General features: G+C 32.9%; 1 protein-coding gene across 1 annotated transcript; it reads left to right on the forward strand.

Moving 5' to 3' along the window:
- Positions 1-15,595: 15,595 nt before the first annotated feature.
- LOC111028975 lies at positions 15,596-16,748 on the forward strand. The gene is made up of 3 exons (XM_022307809.1): positions 15,596-15,810; positions 15,894-16,214; positions 16,369-16,748. Exons 1-3 carry the CDS (start codon positions 15,613-15,615, stop codon positions 16,729-16,731), a joined length of 882 nt encoding a protein of 293 aa, XP_022163501.1. The 5' UTR covers positions 15,596-15,612; the 3' UTR covers positions 16,732-16,748.
- The last annotated feature ends 5,204 nt before the right edge of the window (positions 16,749-21,952 follow it).

Here is a 21,952-nt window from a genome sequence, read left to right on the forward strand (position 1 = left end):
CAAGTCGTCTATTTAATTATTATCGATGTTATCGTATCACTAAAATCGATATTCAATATAATTCGATAGTTATTTCTTATCGGGTACTTATATTATTAATGTATTATTAAACACCAATGCATTTTTTATATAAATATTTTTAGTTTAATATTGGATTTATTAATATTTAGGTATTTATTAATTGTAACATTTGAAAAAATAAATAACTGAAGTAAAAAATATTAACACATTTTTTACAAAATTAGTGTGTTTTTTGTGTGTCCTGGATCGTTATACTTAATTTATACTGTATATTATTATGTGTCGTATACCTACGTCGTTCACAGACGTACACGAAATATGAACGAACGAATATTAGCATTTTATTATTTTAGACGTCCAGTGGCAATCGAGTCACACGATAACCACACTCTGACCCCCTTCTGTTTTCACATATTCCTTAAATATAGAAGCACTATCGGTAATATTGATATTAAGTTTAACCCAGTTATATTATACTTACTGACTATGCTTGAAATTATACCATTTCAGCTATTCAAAATTAATATTTACTTAACCTAGTTAATATGTGCTAACTTTTCTTATTTCTAATATTATTATATCTTTTTAACTTTTACCTGTACCAATTAAACTCTTAATACAACATATATTACAGTGAATATTTTGAATAGTCCCAATACGACATTCTATGAAATAACAAGTTAATTTATAAATTTAAATAGATATAAACGTTAACTAATCATTTGTACAAAATATAGTACACCATGTTAGTGTTTAATCAATAGTGCAAAATTGTTTTTTATTAATTCACTAGGTACACAAGTATTGAAGTATACAACATAAACATTTGAAACATTAGAAAAGATTTACATCGTAGTCGTCACACCTCATACACTGCAGGGCATACACGTCAGTCATTACTGCTGCATATTATAAATTAGAGGTGTTCCGGGTACCCGGTTATCGAGTCCAAACCGGGTACCCGATATCATATTCAGTACCCGACTAATACTCGTTACCCGGCGAATTATTAAAAGATGACTTGGACAGTACCCGGTACCCGGTGTAAAGCTACAATCCGTTCCGATTAATGGTGATCCATTAGGTTGGTGGAGCAATCAAAAAAAAAATGACAAATATCCATATATTGGGAACAAGCTGCTTCTTCAAAAATATTTGTCTGCTCCTGCCTCAAGTGTCTACTCTGAAAGGTCATTTTCAGAGGCAGGTTTAGTTTACGAAGCTAAGAGAAGTCAACTCCACCCTGAGAAGGCCGAACAAATTTTATTCTTACACCACAACTTAAACAAATTTTAAATATTTAATTATTTATCAATGTTTTTACTTGTTATGCTTTATTTTAATTTTTAATTTTGTTTGAGCAAATTAAAACTATAAGTAGTTATGTTTGCAGACTTGCAGCTAATTTTTTTATTAAGTAATTACCTATCTGCTATCTAGAGTGAATCAACCTATCAATTATTATGAAACTTGATGGTTAAAAGTTAAAACATTATCTGAGTTTGTATGTGGGGTTTTTACAATAATTTAGTTTTTAAATGATCCATGAGCATTTTTAATTTATGCTATATTATGCAAAACTTTCTAAAAAAAATTAAGTATCACAAAAAACCACATACAAATTACAAACTGATAATCTCCATTAAATGTTGACTCAGTTTTAAATTTTAACAGACATTATTATTTATTACTTGGCTAATACTCAGTACATGGTATTTAATATTTATGTAAATTATTACTTGACCAGTACCCGAGACTCAGTTTTTAAAAAAATTATTACTCGACCAGTACTCGAGACTCGGTTTAAAAAAAATTATTACTCGACTAGTACTCGAGACTCGGTTTAAAAAAAAATTATTACTCGACTAGTACTCGAGACTCGGTTTTAACAGATATTGTTACTCGACAAATACTCGGTACCCGGTTTATAAGTAAAAACTGTACCCGGAACACCTCTATTATAAATTATATAAGCTATTATTGATAGTATGGCGTATGTGTTCTATACTTACATACTTACTTTACTAGGGATGGATCAAAATGAAACAGTATTGCAATGCATAAAATAATGGACAGTCAACAATATTTAAATGAATAATAATAACCAGTAATTTTATAATCACATTTATTTCTGTTTAGTACAGCATTCAGAAGTACAGAAGAATACAAAAAGACACATCAAAATACATTAAAAAATTGATTTTTTTCCATCGATATTTGGGACTAAAGAAAAATTTATATCGGATCGTTTTCAAATCAAAATTTGATCGATGCTTATAAAAACATTTTAAATTAATAATTCATATTGTTATTCAGTTTATGAATATGTTTATACACTATTTGTTCTGTTATACGAGGATTACTGAATACTTTTAGTTAGCTGACAGTTGGTTTAGTTTTCAACTGCAATCAACTAATAAGGTACCTATTAATATTTCAAAGTTCTAAGTTATTTGATATGGAATTCCATCTATATAGTTGATAAAAATAAAGCTACCTTAAGGAGTCTCGAATTTCAACATCGTTGATTAAAATTGTGAAAGTGGTTGTCATACTCAGAAGTCAAACAAGAAGGATTTTGTACAGTTTGTATTGCTTGTCAAACACTATAAACATTGTGTTCAAAGTTTAAAATCAATGGACAGCTCTCAAAAAAGCTTTGATGCATATTTCTACAGTGTTTACTAGGTACACATTTTGAATTTTATGACAAATCGATATTTTAATAGGTTTAATAATTTGATATTTTATGTATCAGGCCCGTTTCATAGTTCTGTGTACGATAAATTTCATTGTACATTTTACCGTGAATAAATTTCATAAAACACATATTTTTATCATGATTATTTATGATGGCACACATTTCGAATTAAGTACGTGAAACCATTTTCATAATTAATGTGTAAAAAAAATATTTGATTTATCGCAATACTGCCACGGCTCATTCACAATATGAACCAATATTATGTTTTGCCTGTTTACTGTTCAGTTGTTTATTTTTGCCATTGATCCCCCCTCCACCCCCATCATTTTTATTCGCCACTGTGTCATTATTTCGGGACGAATCACTAAAGTTTGTAGTGACTAAACAGTAAATAACTTCACTCAGCGATAGAAACTCTCTGCTGGAAGAAGTATGTTTAGTAGTTCGAATATAGTAAATACTATATAAATCTCATAGCTCGTGTGTTGACTGTTGATACATCATAATTACATACACTATGACTGTATTATGTTATTATACAGACTCTGCATTGTCGAGAACGATAATACGGACGGACGAAATGCAGTAATAAACTATTCTTAAACGGTTTTATAATAATTATTGTGCTCGACAATTTATGGTGGGGAATAAAGAAGGGCGATAGCAGCCTTATACGATATATTTACTGTATAGACCAGAATAGTTCGTATAGTATATTATAATGTACTGTCTACATTCGTTTCTAATCGTATGTGAGTCGTGTGCATATATGCGTAGTCTATATATGGAGTGAAATCTGTAACAATGAATTTATGTGTAAAAATTAGATTGAAATTCAAATACATAATATTTTAGTACAGGTATCAGTATTAAAACACATTATGTATCTATATTTAATTTTCTTAAAATATTATCTTACGTGTTGCATTTGGTTTAAAAAAATAACCATTGTAACGTAGACAATTAAGACGTAGAGTAAAGAGTATCTGAGATAATATTGTTAAGTATTGTTATTTGTCGTCAAATTATTTAAAAATTTAAAATTACAGAAAAAAAACTGAATGTTTGGAAATGCTGGTGATACTGTAAAACCAATTATTGGTACATAGTTTGTATACCATTTATTTGCAAATTACTTTTATAATTATAATTTTTTAAACATTTACAAGTTAAGTAATTCAATAAATAAAACAAAACCAGCGATGCCTATACCTACCTGATATGCGAGGTTCTCAATTAAAAGAAAAGAAAATACTAACTATTCGGTCAAATAACGTACAAATTGTTCTTATATGTCTATGCGTACCTAAACATTGTATGTTAAATAGTTTAATTGAGTTAATATAAACCAATCAAATGTTGCATATTTTCAGTTCCCATATAGCGAAAATCATGACTGCGAATTACGCCATTACCTGTTACAACTTACCAGCTTACAAGGCAGCACTCAGCCACATGAAAATGTGAAAGACCTATTTTCTTTTGTCACTCAAAAAGATAACAGAATATTAAAATTCGGCACATCACATGACACGAATAACAAATCCATATGGCTTCTTGTTCATCCAGCCGGATAATCTACGGATTTCTATAATGAAGCAATCGTCTACTATAGTATCATACCTCGCTTCCGGTGGATTGAAAAAACGCTGAAATCATGGAACACCCGAAACTAACGATTTACCCATAATCAGCAGCTGTATTTAGAAACATAATGTACACGCATAGTCCATCATATTAATAATATTGAGGCTGTTGAAAGCGGGGCGTTATTTCACAATTTTTTTCGTACATTTTGATCGATAAGGAGAAAAAAAATATACTTCCAGAAGTCCAATAGTAATAATCTTGGAAAAATGTTGTAATTCCTTATTGTTTTTTCATTATAGGAAATGGATGTTTTTCTTTTTTAGTAACTCTAAAATAAAGGTGAATTTTGAGGAAAAAAAAGAAAGTTCATTTGATAACTATACTAATTGAACAATACAAAAAATTCCAAAATCTATTTCCTACATAACCTGGAAAAGAGAATAAGGAATTCAAATATTTTGTGTTCAAAATTACAATGATGAGGCTTTTGGTACAGAGTGAATTTTTCCACCGCCTTTTGAGACTTTCGAGTTGACATTTTTTCAACTCGAAATATAGTGACGTGTGTCTACTGGTGTAATGGTGTGGAACACCATTACAGTTTTCATATTTTTATAATTATAGTATTACGTATAGTATTATATACTATACATATATCATAGATGCGCGTGTCATCTTTTATCCATTCTGTAATATCACGGAGTAGAGCTATATATATGTATAACTATTTTGTATAGTTAACAAAATTTATAATAATCGTTCGGCCTGCTTGACATTCGTCAGCCGGACGAAGTTAGTCTCGTCTCACCACTTGCTCCTTGTATTGTTGCTGCCAGGTCATCGGTAAAGTAAAATATTTTATATTACATTTTATTTTACATTTTAAAATATACGGTTAATCATACTCGGTATAACTACTTGTCTTGTCGAACATCCAAATCCTCTCACATTCCCCCGTTTGGTACATGATCTATCACTACGGATACACAATTACACACCGTATACCAGTAGTGATAGACTATAATTTAATTGTTACCACGTAACACTGGTATTATGTGTACGTTACTGATTTCCAAGCTCCTTAGCCGCAGGCAGTTTAACTTTAATGAAATTACACAAAGCGTCCGGAGAACTCGTCGCCCATCACGCTGTAATGATCTGCAGTCGCTATACGCACGCAAAAACACACGTCACTCACGGGGGACATAGATTGTTGCCTAAATCCAACCCCTTAAAAAACGGTTCGCTTTCGACGATAATAATATTATATATGTCTGATACGACCTGGCGCGAATCGTGACGCGTCTCCGGCGCGATCCCGTCGGCCGGTGTATACCTATATTAGAATGTACGACCAGGTCGTGATGGACAATTTAACGCGTTATTTACGGTCTTTAATCGCCTCCTCCGCCGCCGCCGGTCGGTTCGCGTGTGCTCGTATTGAATGGCTTATAATTGTTATTTACGGTTCCGGGCGCAGGGAACGATGCTGCGGGAGGAGATCCGAAAAATAAATAAATAAACGTTCGGCGCTGCTGTACAAACACAGCGCGTGCGACGCCGCCGACCGGACAATCGTACGTCTTATTACGGCCAATTAGAGATCTCTTTGTGGCGGACTCGTATTCTAAAATGTTTTATTATTATTATTATTATTATTATTAAATATGTATCGGAATGCTGGCGGTGCTGGCGGGCGGTGGCGGGCGTGGGGCGGGTAAACGCTGGTGCATTATACGGCGGCGAGTGAGAATAATGTGTAATAATAATATTATGGAGGAGAAAAAAATGTAAAAAATGATATATATTATTATCGTGACTCAAGACTTTGACCGACCATTGTCGGGACAGCGTGAAAACGGATTAGCTCTGTCCTCGTCCCGGCAGCTGCCCCTCTGCCCTGCGATTTTCGCCCCCCCCCCGGCCCCAGGCTGCGGCGGTTGACGAAAACCGATTTTTCTTTTTCTCACTCGTTAACCGGGAGCGTAATTTTTTCCCGACCACGTTTATATATTAATGTAGACGATTTGTTATCGTTCGACACGAACAATAATAATAATAATAATAATAATAATTGGAGAACGAGTAACAACTCACCGGCGGCACGGCGTGCTCACAAACAGCGGCGGTGTATAAACGGTCACGATTAAATGATTCCGACAGGTATTGCTTTATAATAAAATATGCATATTATAACACCTATGAAAAAATATATAACTGAAGTCTATTATGCACGACGGTCGTTCGGTTTGCGATGAATAAAAACCGATGACGGTAAACAACAATAAACAAACAACACATACGAAAACGGAGCGCTGGACGTCCAGGGACAACAACGAAATCGAGCAACGAGGGGTGAAATAATAATTAGACTCGCCGCAACAGGCTCTGGTCACCGAGAGTTTGGTATGTGAACTATTGAACGCGTCGCCGATGTCGTTTTTGTTGTTATTACGACGACGACGACGACGACGACGAAGACCATGACGTGCACTGCGTGTGTGTGTGCACACCCATCCAACTTGTTATATACTCGTACAATAACGAGCGAAAAAAAGAAAGAAAAAAAAGCGATGAATAAATAAACATCACACGCTCGAGAACCTGTGGGCTCGGAACGTGAACGCGGTTATTATTGGTACCCGGGGTATAGGCAGGTACCTGTAGATATATATATGTCTAAATTATTAACGTTTTGTCGGATTCCTGCTGCAGTGCATCACGCCGTCTATTATGTGACGTTTTATAACGTATACATAATAATAATAATAATAATGATAATATAATATATTATTATGTGTATCTAACGCTTTGCGGTGCCGGTGAAAAATCGTTTTCCATTTATATAACTGCAGTTATTGTACACTTATACGATCGTACACTATCCGTCGTACATACTAATCGCTTCGCATACCAGTGCAGTTGCACCCGAGTATTCTAATTTATATAATATATATGTATGCGTATTGTGTATATAGGAATAATTATATTATACGATCGTAACAGGTGCGTGTATACGTTCACATTTAAAACGTTAACGTCATCATTGTTGCACCAACGAATCCGAATTAAGAGATTACCACACGCGTATTAACGACCAGCTATGTGTTTTTATTGTACATTGCCTTACTGTGAACCTGCATGCAGTAGACCTGGTACAATATATGACTGATTCCAAACGGTGCAGTGCAGAAATCAATCGGTGTGAAGAATAAAAAATTACCCATACATATAGGTGCGTTATAATAGTATAAAGCTTTTGGTGACTATATGACCTACGCAGAAGAAGTTTGTCTGAGAGATTTCGTTGAGAACCTATCTCCGTGTCTTCCATAAAATGATTATGAAAAATTAACAATCAAGTTATCCCCCGAAACCTCTCAACGGTTATTCTTTTGCTTGATTAAATGTGTTTTACTGTTCTTCAACACTGCGTTTTGAATTCATAATAACATAACTAGGTACACGTATATTGTGTAATAAAATAATAAAAGCATTCTTATTAAATATATAGAGTTATAATCATATTCATTTCGGAAAATAATTGTGTGGTTTCCTAATATTTCTATGATATAACCTATAACACATTGAACAGTATAAAATACTATAAATGTATATTTAGTTTAAAATAATATAACATAATATCAAGGTTCATAGATGACTCTGAGTCTCTCATAAATCCATTAATATCCTTTTTCACTAAAGTAATTTCCTGCTTACTTGATAAAAATGCCAAATAACAATCATTACAATAACTGCCACAGACAACTCTCTACTTAATAAAAAAGTGAACATTAAAGTGTTATCATTGGGTGGCTTCTTAAATCACTGTATTCTTTTTTGTGTACTCGTGTTATGTCTTTTAACCTATGTACTTATTATGTCTTATGATATAGATTGTGTATTTCGACTTAAAATAAAAAAATAATAATAATTAAAATAATCATTTAGTAATAGATAATAGTAGTGGTGTATGTAGTGTTTTACTAAAATAATCTGTTTATGCTCAGCTATTATTAATGTCGAAATCAAATATTTTATATTTAAATTATTCATTTTACGATTGGTATTATTCGTACTTATATAGAGCAAGATAAATTATAGTTTTAGTGCACTAATTTATATTAATGTAAAAAACAAGGTTTCTTATTTATTCGTAAGATCTTTTTATTATTTTTTTATTTACTCTACATTACTACATATTTATGCTATTTAAATAATAATTATCATTATAAAAACAAATAAATAAAGATGTGATAAACACACATCATATAACAGTTGTCGTTTGTTTTCATGTTTAAACTGATCACATTTTTAGTTAGACAAGATAAAGAACATTATACTAAATGAAAATCAAAACTGTTATAATCGCATGGTGATAGTATCGTTATTACAATAAATTGAAATATGCATTAAAAAATAAATATCATAATATTATTAAATGAGATACCGGGATATTGGATGCACGACGGTAGTGTACCTGAATGGCCTATTCAAAACGCCCGCGCCATGCCAACATAATATTATAATTTAAATATTAAATTGAAATTCAATTAGCAGTCAGTCAGCTCAATATTATGCCATCTTTAATAGAAAGGTAGAAATTATTCATTAGATCATAAATCGTCATAAACTGCAAGACAGGGCATTATTTGTAAAATCTCGGATACATAACAATAAATTATAAAAGTTTATATTATTAGTATAAGTATTATAGGCAATACAATATAACATTTTTACAGAATTTAATAATCATTGATTATTTAGTCAACATTTAAAAAATATATGTGTGGTATGATATCATTCATATCCTGTTTTATCGTACATATGAACACTAATTATATCATTATAATAACTTTGCAATGATGAATAAGCGCATGCTCACAGTGCGTTCCAAATGTACAATCGTATAATCTCGCTGCCAGGGTAAAAAGTGAAACTTAATATTATGTATTCTATTCATAGACTTGATGACTAACGAAAACTGAAAATGGATATATCTTTAGAATGCATTCGAGATGTCAGTGACATTGAGATTTTTATTAACGGCTCATTTTAGAAACTACAGAACCGATTTCAATAAAATGTATATATCAATAGATTTCTATTGAGACTCGGGGGGTGTGTTAAACCTCTTTGTTCGACCACATATAGAGCACGGGAGGCGACTCACGCATGAATTTAGTTTTGGCTCAAGAAAATCGATTATTTTTATTTGATTATATAGGTATAAAGGTTTGCCATTGGTTACAGAAATACAATTTTTTTTTAAAAATAATTACAGTCTAGCCGACCCACCACATATGTTGCAAATATTTTTTTGAACAAAAGAAAATAATATTTAATCATCATTTATATTTGTTATTCAAATTTCCAACATTGACGGAAGTCTCAGAGATTGTTCTTAGATGTATCGGGACAATTTGGAGAGTATTTGAATTGCTTCCGAAAATCGACCAAATTCTAGAAGGTAAATGGGTTACCCTTCTTAGTCGAATTTGTTCACCAAGCGAGGTACACCGATGCTGCAATTCACTCATAAACTAATGTACATTAAAACCTAATCACACCGTTGTACACGCGGCAGCTGTGTTTTATATTCGTTCATTTTTTTCGGGGTAATTCAGATTATACAGCTATGGTTGCAGTTACGCATAACAAATAAAATCGTCTTTCAAAATATCATAGTGTAATACTATAATAGCATCCGACGATGTGGCCATTATATCATATACGAGTTCATCTCGAGCCAATTTTTTAAAATAATTATTGCAATAAGTAACGACCAATCGTGACTTAAAACAATATTTAGTACCTATTACTATGTGAACGAAACGCCGAACAATAATTTTTACGGCAGTCGGTTGAGCGCGAGTTCTGTATATATTATTATCAATCGTTTCTTCTTCCGAAGACGTTTAGACGAAAACATAAAGATAATTTTAAAATGAAAATAAAGAACCGGCACGCGACGAATTTAATTACGCGAAGTCTGCAGTGCGCGGCGAACGCAGTCGAAAATCGAATCGATTTCTCTTTGGACGCACCGACTATTATATACGTTACGTACATATCTAATCATACCTATGTATAATATATTAGGTATTTATTATTATTATTATTATTATTATTGTATACGTCTTACACGACGACGACGACGACAACGATGACGACGACGACGACGACGACGACGACGACTGCGGCACTCGCTCGAGACAATATGCAATTCCGTAAAACCGCAATTCGTAATAATATACGCGGCCATGATGATGATGAGCATGATAATAATAACAATATAATAACAATAACCGGCCGCTCGAAGATTTCAAACGACCGAGACGATGTGTATACGAAGTGCGCACGGTCGAAGAGGGGAACGCGAACAAGACATAATATTATAACGACGAGACGCGAGTATAACATAATACACGTGTGTGTATGTATATATATATATATATATATTGTGTATCGTAATTTAGAACATGATATATACAGGTATATTACTAACGTATGTATGTATGTATGTATGTATATAGGTATATAGACGCGTGTGCCCAATACTTCTGCGCAAAAAACCGAAACGATCATTGCGTCTGTGTATGTATTGCGCAGCCGGAGACTTTAACTGTCCATTGTGGCCGGGTAGTTATATTATATGCATGTATTGTGCGTATAAATATTATATATTGCGCGATAATAATATTATGGTCGCGCCGACCGTCGTCAGACCAGCTGTTATAATATATATATACATGCATAGAGCGCACGCGGAATGAAATGAGAATTTTTTACGGTTGGACTGCGGCATATACGTATGTACGCCGGTGTGAAAAAAATGTAAAAGATTCGAAGAAAAAAAGCGGAAAGTCATCGCGTAACCGATTTCTGTCGTATCGCCGTACTCGTACATATTATATAGGTAGGTGTAGTCCCGCGAGTCTGACGAGGTTGACACAGACGGGGGACATAATATTATATATGATACATAATATGTATATTTCTAACATATATACCATGTATTCATTATATATATATATATATATATATATATGTGTGTGTGTGTGTGTATATATATACATGTAAAATATAAATGTATACCTAACATATATACTGCAGGCCGAGATATTATATGTACCTACCTACTTGGAGGTTATATCATTACGTTGGGCGGGATGAGACCGAAGTCGAATGAATATTCCAACGAAATAACGCCGTAAATCATCATACGCGTATAATAATGTATAGGACCGACGTTCTCACGTCTCGTGGATCACTGCACGAATATCGCTACATTACGCTGTTCATAGTATATGGTCGTTGACGGGAATTAACAACGTCATGTGAGCGAAATTTATGATTTTGAGGTTTTGCCGTTTTGTTGTCCCCGGATTCAGAAAAGAAGCCATTTATGGATAAAATCTCCTATACGCAACGTAGAATTACTGAAAAATAATAAATTATTTCTCCTATATGTTAGCCAGTGTTGACTACAATTAATCGTTTATGAAGTAACTCCGATATATGTGATTTTTTTATTTAAAAAATGTTTCCCGTAAACTACACTTTGTTTGCATAAGAGGTTTGTTCCCGTCGACGACGATATGATACTCTGCGCAAAACGTTCGTGAACGCGTACGCTCATGAAACACGGACAATTTATTTTTCAGGGATGTTTAAAGTTGGGAGGTGACACACACATTTTCAATTTACGCTACAGCAAGCACAGGATGTGGTAGTGAAACAGAGGATTTTCGAATCTAAATATTTATTGGATATTTGCCCGATTCACTGCAGCTCTGTCCTGTACTTACCAAACGCACACAATATTTTGGCACTGTCCATGTTTGAAAAGCTCTATATTATTAAGTACGGCTAAATTATTTTTTAAACGTTCTCAAGTTAAGGGAGACTTAGACATTTTAAATTCGCGCTTACAAATACTTACAATTTGCGTGTAAAATTTTGGCACGATTAAAAACTTGGAAGAGAAAAAATGGAGAAGTTTCGAGCTTTTTAAACTTTTGTGTATAATTTAAATCAACCAAACATACAAATTACCGACTTGTATTTAAAAATTCTTACAAATAACTAATTATTTATTAAGTATTAATAAAACTTAAAATCTTGAATTTAAAATTTTGACTTTGGGCGCTTTTACGGATATTATTAATTAATGCACACCGTTCAAAACGAAAACGTTATTTTACTTCTGTCGTTTTGACTTCAATGGTGGAGGTGAAAAACCAGAGGTGAAATTAAATTTGTGTATATTTTTTAAGCAAATATTTATAGATATATTATAGCCATATATAGATATTGAGTATACAATACAGAGTATAGACCCTCTTCAGCTATATAACTCCAACTTGAAGGGAATAACCAGTTAAATTCAAGATTAAGAATCTCAGAATTCGAAAAATTGTCTGAAGACGGGTATTATAAGAAATTTAAAACTCTCATTTTAATGGAAATACAAGATAAATACGAATGTATTGTCGTATTGTTTTTATAATAAAACAAAATGGAAATTATGCTATTATATTACGTTATTACGCACTACCATACATATCATGCCAGTTCTGCAGGTATTGGAATTAATACAATGCAGAATATTAAGGGTGATAATTAAATAGAGAATTTTCATTTCTATCGACTTTTACGTTTGAGACAATATTATGTGAGTAAATTGACTATGAAACTATTAGGGAAGAGTTCGTGCTGTAGAGAGAAATAACCTATATACCTTTACTGACTTTCGCATATTATGAGCTTGGAATATTATGTTATTGCAATGTACGCTTATTTCAATAATATTATTTAACTAAAATACCATTGCGTCCCCCGTCCTAATAATATAATAATATAATATTATATGTATTTACAATGCGGCGATGAAGACGAAGACGATCAAATGACGGTGATCAAGCAGTGACGGACCCGAAATATGTGTACGACGAGTATAAAACGTAATTTAATATTACACAGTGATATGTAGTGCCTATAATATATATTTATATAAGGGAAATGACATTGCGTTTTTATTTTCTCATATTTTTTTCTTTTCACCGTCTTTCGTGAACTCCTTCGCCGCGGTGAGTACACAATAGACACATACGCCGCGATTATTATAATATAACAATATGTATATATATATGTTATAAGTTATAACTCGTTATATACGCGCAACGGGTTATTATATTATATTATATTCTGCGACTACGACCCACACGCGGTTGCAGGTCCAATTAGAACGTCAGCCGAACCGCGAACGTGGTTGTTATTCACGTCTTAACGTCAATTATTATAATATTATACAACATAGTAGGTACACACTCTCATACACACACATACAATAGGTATATAATATGCAGATTGCAGATCTAGGCGTAAAACGTCAAATCTTTTGAATTTTTGATTTTTTTAAATCGTATAGTTTCACGAATTTCCGATTTGATTTTCTAAATCCTTTTTTAAAGTAATTTTGAATTTAGGATTTAAATATTCAATTTTTTAAGGATTTAATGCAGCTGTGATTATATTATGTTATAATAGGTGTGACACATATGCCATAAATTTCTATATCTCCATGTGGTACATAGTACAAATAGTACCTATAACGATGCGAGTAAACAATGTTTCTCTATACCGGTGCACTTTCGAGTGGATGACTGATGGGGAACTGGGACATTTTTTTTCGATTGAACGACCTTTTTTTGTACAGCCCTCTTTTTAAACGAATTGTGTCCGAGACGCTTTTTTTTCATATAGTTTATTATTTTCAATTTCATGATAAATGGTTCATTGCAATTAATTATTATTAATTAAATTCTGTTATGAGTTAGTAAGATATTGGCAAAATGCTCAAACAATATATTTTTCAAATTAATTATTAATTTTTTATATAGTCGATGAGGATTGCTGTACTAATACTTTTTAGTTTTTAATAATTCAATATTTCAATTAGCTTAATTGTGGCATGGAGGAGGTTTTTCAATCAAATTAGGAATACCTATATATATTCGGGCTTTGTAAATTATCACTTTCCTTAATTTTGTAATATTGATGAAAAATAAATAGGTAAAGGTACTTGAGTTATTAAAATAACAATCGAATGAAAAAATAATTTAATCGATCGGAGATCGATAATATCGACGATAATGAGGAAAACGCGAAAAACAAAATGACGATAAGTTAACGAGTAAACATACCTAATTGGAACAATAAATATATTATATTCAATTCACATAATTTAATCATGGTTTTAAATTGGAATACAGTTATATTTCATTCCAATAAAAATATAAGTGCGTGTAAATTCGTGTGACCTTTTGTTCAAGATATATAAGAGTACCGAGGTATAGGTATTGTAGCTTAAATCGTGTAACTCATTGTGTTCCCCTATAGTTTCACCTGTGTTGCAAGATTTTCAAGAGAGAAATTTCAAATTTGAAGTGTATCGATGATCATTGGATACGTACCTATATATTGGTTCAATGTTGAGAGTTCGAGAAGTTACGAGTGAGTTTGGCACCCGTATGGATCTGACTTCGATACGAGTCGGTACGTATAGTTACTATTCGCGCGAATATTGATACATACAGAATTTTGAGCTTTGAATATCTTAAGGGGTGAATCGATAATTGTGCTAAATAGGTCATTGGCGGATATCCGGGGGGGCTTGGGGGGGCTTAGCCCCCCCTGATAGCCGCAAAGCCCCCTCTAAAATGTTTGCCATATTATAAAAATATTGTACAGTTCAGTAAAAAATATTAAGAAACATTTTTTTAAATATATATTGTACATTTCAGTTAAAAATGTTGAGACAATTTTCATTATATTATATACCTATACAAGGTGACACCCGTTAGATCACTCTGTATATAAATAATTTAGAACACATACATAGCACTGTTGAATGATGATATGATTTCCGTTAAATTTTTATTAACTAATAACTATTTGCAACAGTTTATTGAGGTACCGTGGTCCGTGACACCGTGTTCTTATCTTTCGTGTAAAAATAAATATTAGGGAAATCCAAAACTGTCGTCTTTTGTGTCAATTATGTTGGCGAGTGGCCTGTTTCCGTAGCTGCCTGTAACTGTGTGAGAGGTAGCAATGTTTTGTTTGTCAATGGTAAATAGTACGTCGTGTTGTCGTGTTGAATAACGTAACTTGTCGGTTGTTATTTCAAACAACTGTTTGCAGTGTACGCCGTACGGCATATTAGTATTTAGTTTGTTAATTGTTATTATTAGGCTATTGCCTTTTTTAGTTTTTACTTTAAACTAAAAAATATGTTTAGTATTTTTAACATAAAAAAAAAAGTGCTGCCCGTCGAGGCTGTCGAGCCCGTCGAGCCCGTCGAGCCCGTCGAGGCAGAAACGTCTAGCTCTGCGTCTTGCTCCATTGATGTGGTCAGTACTATAAATACCAGACAGACTATCGATGATTTAGGACACCTAAATTCAGGTCCTATTCAGCCAAAAATGAAGGTAACTAAAATTTTAAAATCAATAGTGTTATAACAAGTTTTGAAACTTCTCGTACTCCAGATTCTTTTACTGATCTTTGGCAGTCGATACAACAATTTGCAGATGAAAATAATGTTACAATTGAAATTCCATACCAAGCACGAGGTAAGAGGAAAAGAAATGAGCCAATTCATCTTAACAATTTCATACTAACTACATCAACAAGCGCAGCAGCTGAACCAATCGAGTCAATTGAGTCTGTGCATGACTATTATAGATCCAATATCTATTATAAAATATTAGACTCAATAATTGTAAATTTAAAAAAAAGATTTTCTCCAGATAGTTTAACATTGGCTGTTTCTGTGGATAAATTCATGCAACTTCAATATGAAGGAAGCTTAATATTTATTGATCATTATAAGGTACTATTTATTATTTATATTATATTTAATACTTATTTATATTAAACACATTAATATTTATATTTATATTAGCTATTTATATTTTGAAATAAATGTAAACAATGTATAAAGTACCATAAATGCAAAAATAATATTTTATTATTTTATATTTTAGGATTTATTGGATATTAACAAATTAAACATTAAATCTGAAATGACTGTTGCCAGAAATTTTATAAATAAAATCAACAATGATTTGACTATTGACGATTTGAAAACATCAATAAAAAAAGACATTTTTCCAAATGTCTATAAAATGCTTCAAGTAGCACTTACTTTACCTGTCAGCTCTTCAACTTGCGAGCGGTCTTTTTCGGCTATGCGAAGAATAAAGACGTGGGTGAGAACTTCTATGTATCAAGAACGATTTACAAATCTTTCTATTCTACATATAGAGAAAGATATAACAAAAAATATGGATACTGAATGTATTTTAAATGAATTTTCTAAATCCTCAAGGATGATGGTTTTAAAATAAAACATTTAAGACAAATATTTTATAGTACCTATTTATTTTCTACAGTACCTAAACTATGTTATTATTTGTTATGTAAGATTATAGTATTAAATTTTAAATATGAAAAAAATAATTAGACAGTCATTTCATTCAAAATATTTCGTTCAGTTGTTCAGTATAATTATTTCAATGTTAAATTAAAATATTGTTTAAAATTATTAACGAGGGGGTGTGGGGGCGTAGTCTCCACCCCCGCGGCTTTGGTTCATAAAAAAAAATTGCAGCCCCCCCACATTTTTCGATGGATATCCGCCAATGAAATAGGTATTTGTTTGTGTTCTACAATGGGACGGCACCTATTATCACCGCAACACGACTTGTTTGCAATACATTTTTTAAATACCTAGGAGATTCGATATTTCTTTCTTTTTTTTTTTTAATTATAATATATAAGATGTTCCTAGCCATGGCTATCTACATCTAATGATATTATAATGGTACATTTTTAACAATAAGAATATGATAATTTAAGTAATAATACTAAGAATAGTGTAATAATACAATAACAATAATAATAAATATAACAATAACAATATTGAAATAAAATTACAATAGATAGTATAGCAGATATAATAATGACAAATTGTATAGCTTAATTGACACTACAAGTAGAACAGCTACTGTATAAGTGGAACTGTTACACTAAAAGGTCGTGTAGACGTCCACGTTTTAATCTACGTTGAGGCGGATGTACGTGGAGTTGATAGTGAAGTGAGCCAGAGGAGTTGAGCAGTGAGGTATGGAAGTTTTTTGATGAGGTTTTAATATGGTCTGTGATTTCCTGGATTTGAAGGTCTTTGTGTAGGTTTAAGTTCCTTATAAACCAGGGTGCGTTGGCAATAATACGTAGCACTTTATTTTGAAAAATTTGAATTTTATTGATGTGAGTGGACGCGCATTTCCCCCAGACCGGACACGCATAAGTGAGTAGTGGACGTAGAATTTGTTTAAGAATTAGAAGAGAGCATTTTTTCTGTATTGGAGATTTTTTATTGAGGATAGGGTATAACATAGAGAGGCGCTGATAAGCCTGTTGAAGTTTGGATGAGATATGGGGCTGCCATGTTAACCGTTTATCCAATGTCAAGCCGAGGTATTTTACTGACGAGCTCCAAGGTATATTTACATTGTTAAATGTTAGTTGTGCAGGGGAGCGGTAAAGACGAAGACTGAAGATAACTCCTGTGCTTTTTGACGCATTCATTTGAATACGCCATTTTTTACACCAGTAGGATATTTCATGAAGATGTGCTTGCAAATTTGTGGTTACTGCTTCAATGTTACGTGATTCTGTGAATATTGTAGTATCGTCTGCGAAAAGGGCAATGTTCGTACGAGGTGACTAGGGAATATCATAAACATAGATGTTGAATAGTATGGGACCAAGCTTAGAGCCCTGAGGTACACCAGCAGATATAGGCATAAGGTCTGAGGTGTTATCATTTATTTTAACAGCGAACTGCCTGTTAAGTAGAAATGATTTAATAGTATTTAATAGTAAAAAGTATTTCTTTAATTAGTTTGAGCCATGGCACAGACAAGAACTATACTAAGTACTCTGAATTCGCGCAATAATACAAAACCTTCCGATACTGTTGGGTTGGATTATTTTGATGTGTTAAAATGTTCGCTTGCACAATAAACTGTAAGGAATTTAAAGCCATTCAGCCGTTTTTTACAGGTCTAATGTGTACCATACGTAGCTTTTAAATAATAATAATATAAAAAGAACTAATATTTGTTTTCAATAATATATTTCGGTTGAAGTGATTAAACTTTCAAGCATTCACCGTACGTTTTAGCGAAATTGAATAATATATTAAATATTTAAATGTGAAAAACTGTATATTTACGAAGTGTGTACATTATAACACACGATGAGTATAATATATAATATTGCATTTCCATGTGCAGTACACAGCAGTTCGAGTGACTTCTTTTTTTTTCCTTTCGAACAACGAATCCTTATGCATGGCCATAAGTAATTGAATTATTGTTGAGTCGTGTAGTGCCTACAATAATATAAACACACAAATCATAGGTATACGCTATTCGTTCAAAAATGACACACGCGAGTACTCGTTAGTCGTTACAATATAATACATAATATTATGCTTATGCAAAGTACAATTTTACCGTTTGAACGGCGTTTACAGGACCCAAAGATATATAATATTGCTGTGCATATGTGTACAATACACCTGCGAACAAACAAAAAAAAAAAAAACAAATAAACAGACAGTCAGACAGACGGAAGGATACTACATATATATATATATAAATACATACAACGAGATTGTATATTAACGTGTCTATATATTATATGCATGTTGGTGTAGGTACCTCTGTGTCTTATTTAAGTCGTATCGATACAGCCGCCACTTCAAATGTGCCAGCGAGTTTCGTGTTTATTTTGCCGGCGACTATTATGAACGGTATACATACAGGTACACATTATTATAATATAATACTCGTACGTCGTATACACATACCCGAGAACGTCAAATAAAAGACGCGAATCGCGAAATTCGGAGCCCTTAACGCAATCAAAGTCCTCGACTGCGGGCTGCTCAGTGCGCTGTCGAATTTCCGTCGATCAATAATGTATATATAGTACCTATGTGTTGTACATTGCAAAATATGCATCTTTCGTAAATGCGGTTTATTAAACAGCTGTAGAACGAAGAAAAGCTGCAAAAATCGGATTTCGATAAATATTCATTATCAAAACGAACTTTACAAATCTTCGATATTGTATATAGGTATCTAATTTTTTTTTTTAATTGAGTAACTAAGGCTTCAACATTAGCCTGAGATAATTACAAAAATATAAAATGGTCTTGAAAGCTATGGGGACACGCATTATGATTAACAGTAGAAGGAGTAAACGAAATATAATTATCTGGGATGGGATCGTTGTTGGGTTTCCTAGAGTTTGTTCGTGGCCGTTGAACTTGGGACATCTATAGTGTGACGTGTTCAACGGTCAGTTCTTTGTCACAGAGTTCACAGATCGGACACTCTAGGTATCTAATCGTTATCAAATTTAATATATATATATATATTATGTTGAACTGCAGCGAACGGGTGATTGTAGTAGCTCCTGTACACAACACCTGGAACGACGGACTCGTGGTCTGACAAGGCCTCTCCGTGACAAAAAGTTTGGTATCCAAAAACGCCAAAAACGTGTGATAAACATATTATTGTATTTGTTCGATACCACTTTGGAGTCTTATTCGCAGAGCAGAATACGGATATTAGACATACGTATACATGTATTATATTATATACACACATCACTATCTTGACGGACCTGCGCGCTCAACGAACTCTTACGATACGATATTATATACACATATATGGGCGCCCCCGTTGAATGGGAAAAATTCGTTTACCAGGAGGAAACGTCGTGTAGTCGACTCACGAAGTCAGTCAAGTCGGGTGTACAATTATACGGCTATATATAGTGTCAGATCTCAGGCGCGGCGACGACCTGCGGACGGGATTTAATATAATATAATATACGCGCATATATGTATATATATATATATATACATATATAGGTACCTATACGCGTTTGGTGTACATTATTACCCATTATATGTATATAGGTGTAGGTATTGTAATGCACGAGGCAAATTAGTGCGTCAATCATTCGAACGATACGGCCCGGAAAAATCGTATACGTTTTATATAATGATGTCTGTGTATAGAACGGAGGCGATGATTTATTGTACAGGTGTTCGAGGCAGCGGCGGCTATATTATCTCTGTGCAGATACGCACGCGCGCCGGAGACGATCCAAGTAGGGGTGGCATATTATAGCGTATACAGAGTATTATATTGTTACATTATATTGTGTTGTGTACAGAGTGCACGACTGCGGAGTAGCAGTTGAATAAGACGATGATCGACCTGCACGTGTGTACGACGACGTGTGCGTATTACAGTCGAGTCCCGCGGTGCACCGGATCAGTGCACCCGATTCGGTCCGAAAAATTACGTCATTGAGTCCAAATAAACAACGTTTTCCTTCCCATTTCACCGACTAGGGACTGTCGATGCCTGCACAATTATAGGTCGAACGATTATACGTTGTACACACATACAGCTAAAAATTATACGTTTTTTTTTTTTAACAAAATATATATTCGATTGGCATGATAATAGATTAGTTTTTAATGGTTTTCATAAATCTTTGAAATGCGAGTTGCTGCAGGCTGGATACTATAGCCGCCAATGCCCAACTGTATCTATTATGGATTATACAATAATGTGGATTATTTTTTACGGAGAAGCAATCGTTGGAGTGTCCCTGGTAATATAATTTTGAAATAATGCTAACCCTACACAACCTAAACAATAGCAATGCCCGATATCAACTTGCAGTCCCGTCGTCAGACAATTAGGCAGGTGCAGTATTATCGGATGAGATTCAGTTAGTCATAAATATAATTGCAAATCTGATTTCAAGTTATATTATATTTTTATTTAGTTGAATGGAAGATAACAGACTATCAACTTAATGAAAACATTTTTTATTTCAATACAACTTCACAAAATATAGTCTTCAACTTAACGTATGTTAGCAATAATTCTATAATCTATTTTAAACGAAAAAATAATGAAATAATATCATTAAAATAAAAACCATCATTATTAGATATTAAGTAAAACTGGCATGTATAATAACTAATAAGTAATACAATTCCTTAAATTAGAAACATTTCGTTCGTTATTTGTATGGTGTTGGTTTAACCTTGAGGATACTCCTTAATTGAAATTAAATTCTTATTAAAAATATAACATTTAGCTCAAGTTTATTTAACACTAACTTTAAGTTAGTGATGCATTGTTATTAGAAAGAAAAACATTTTCTTCTAAGTGTGTATAATACAGCTGTAATCTAGACATTCGATGTTTATATTATAATATATTATAGGCTTGTGGAGACCTGTGAACCGTGGTTAGTCAGTCACGGGACAATCAAAAGTGTCCGTTATAGATATAGGCACATTTGAATACCAATCTTATTGCCAGGACAATTCACACTATCTGCATTATAGTATTGTTGGTCCCAGAGAGGGTCCCCTACATACATACAAGTGTCCTTTAAGACAGATTTCACTGCACTAAGGATAATAGTCCTTAAAATGGGCTTACGAAAATATTAAATAGA

The sequence above is a fragment of the Myzus persicae genome, unplaced genomic scaffold (assembly GCF_001856785.1).
Source record: "Myzus persicae strain clone G006 unplaced genomic scaffold, MPER_G0061.0, whole genome shotgun sequence".
Lineage (NCBI taxonomy): Eukaryota > Metazoa > Arthropoda > Insecta > Hemiptera > Aphididae > Myzus > Myzus persicae.

Coding starts and splice junctions, on each gene's coding strand:
- LOC111028975 (XM_022307809.1), top strand. CDS start 15,613: ATGTTTAGTATTTTTAACATAAAAAAAAAAGTGCTGCCCGTCGAGGCT. Junction 15,811..15,893: donor CTATTCAGCCAAAAATGAAG/GTAACTAAAATT, acceptor GATCTTTGGCAG/TCGATACAACAATTTGCAGA. Junction 16,215..16,368: donor TATTTATTGATCATTATAAG/GTACTATTTATT, acceptor TTTATATTTTAG/GATTTATTGGATATTAACAA.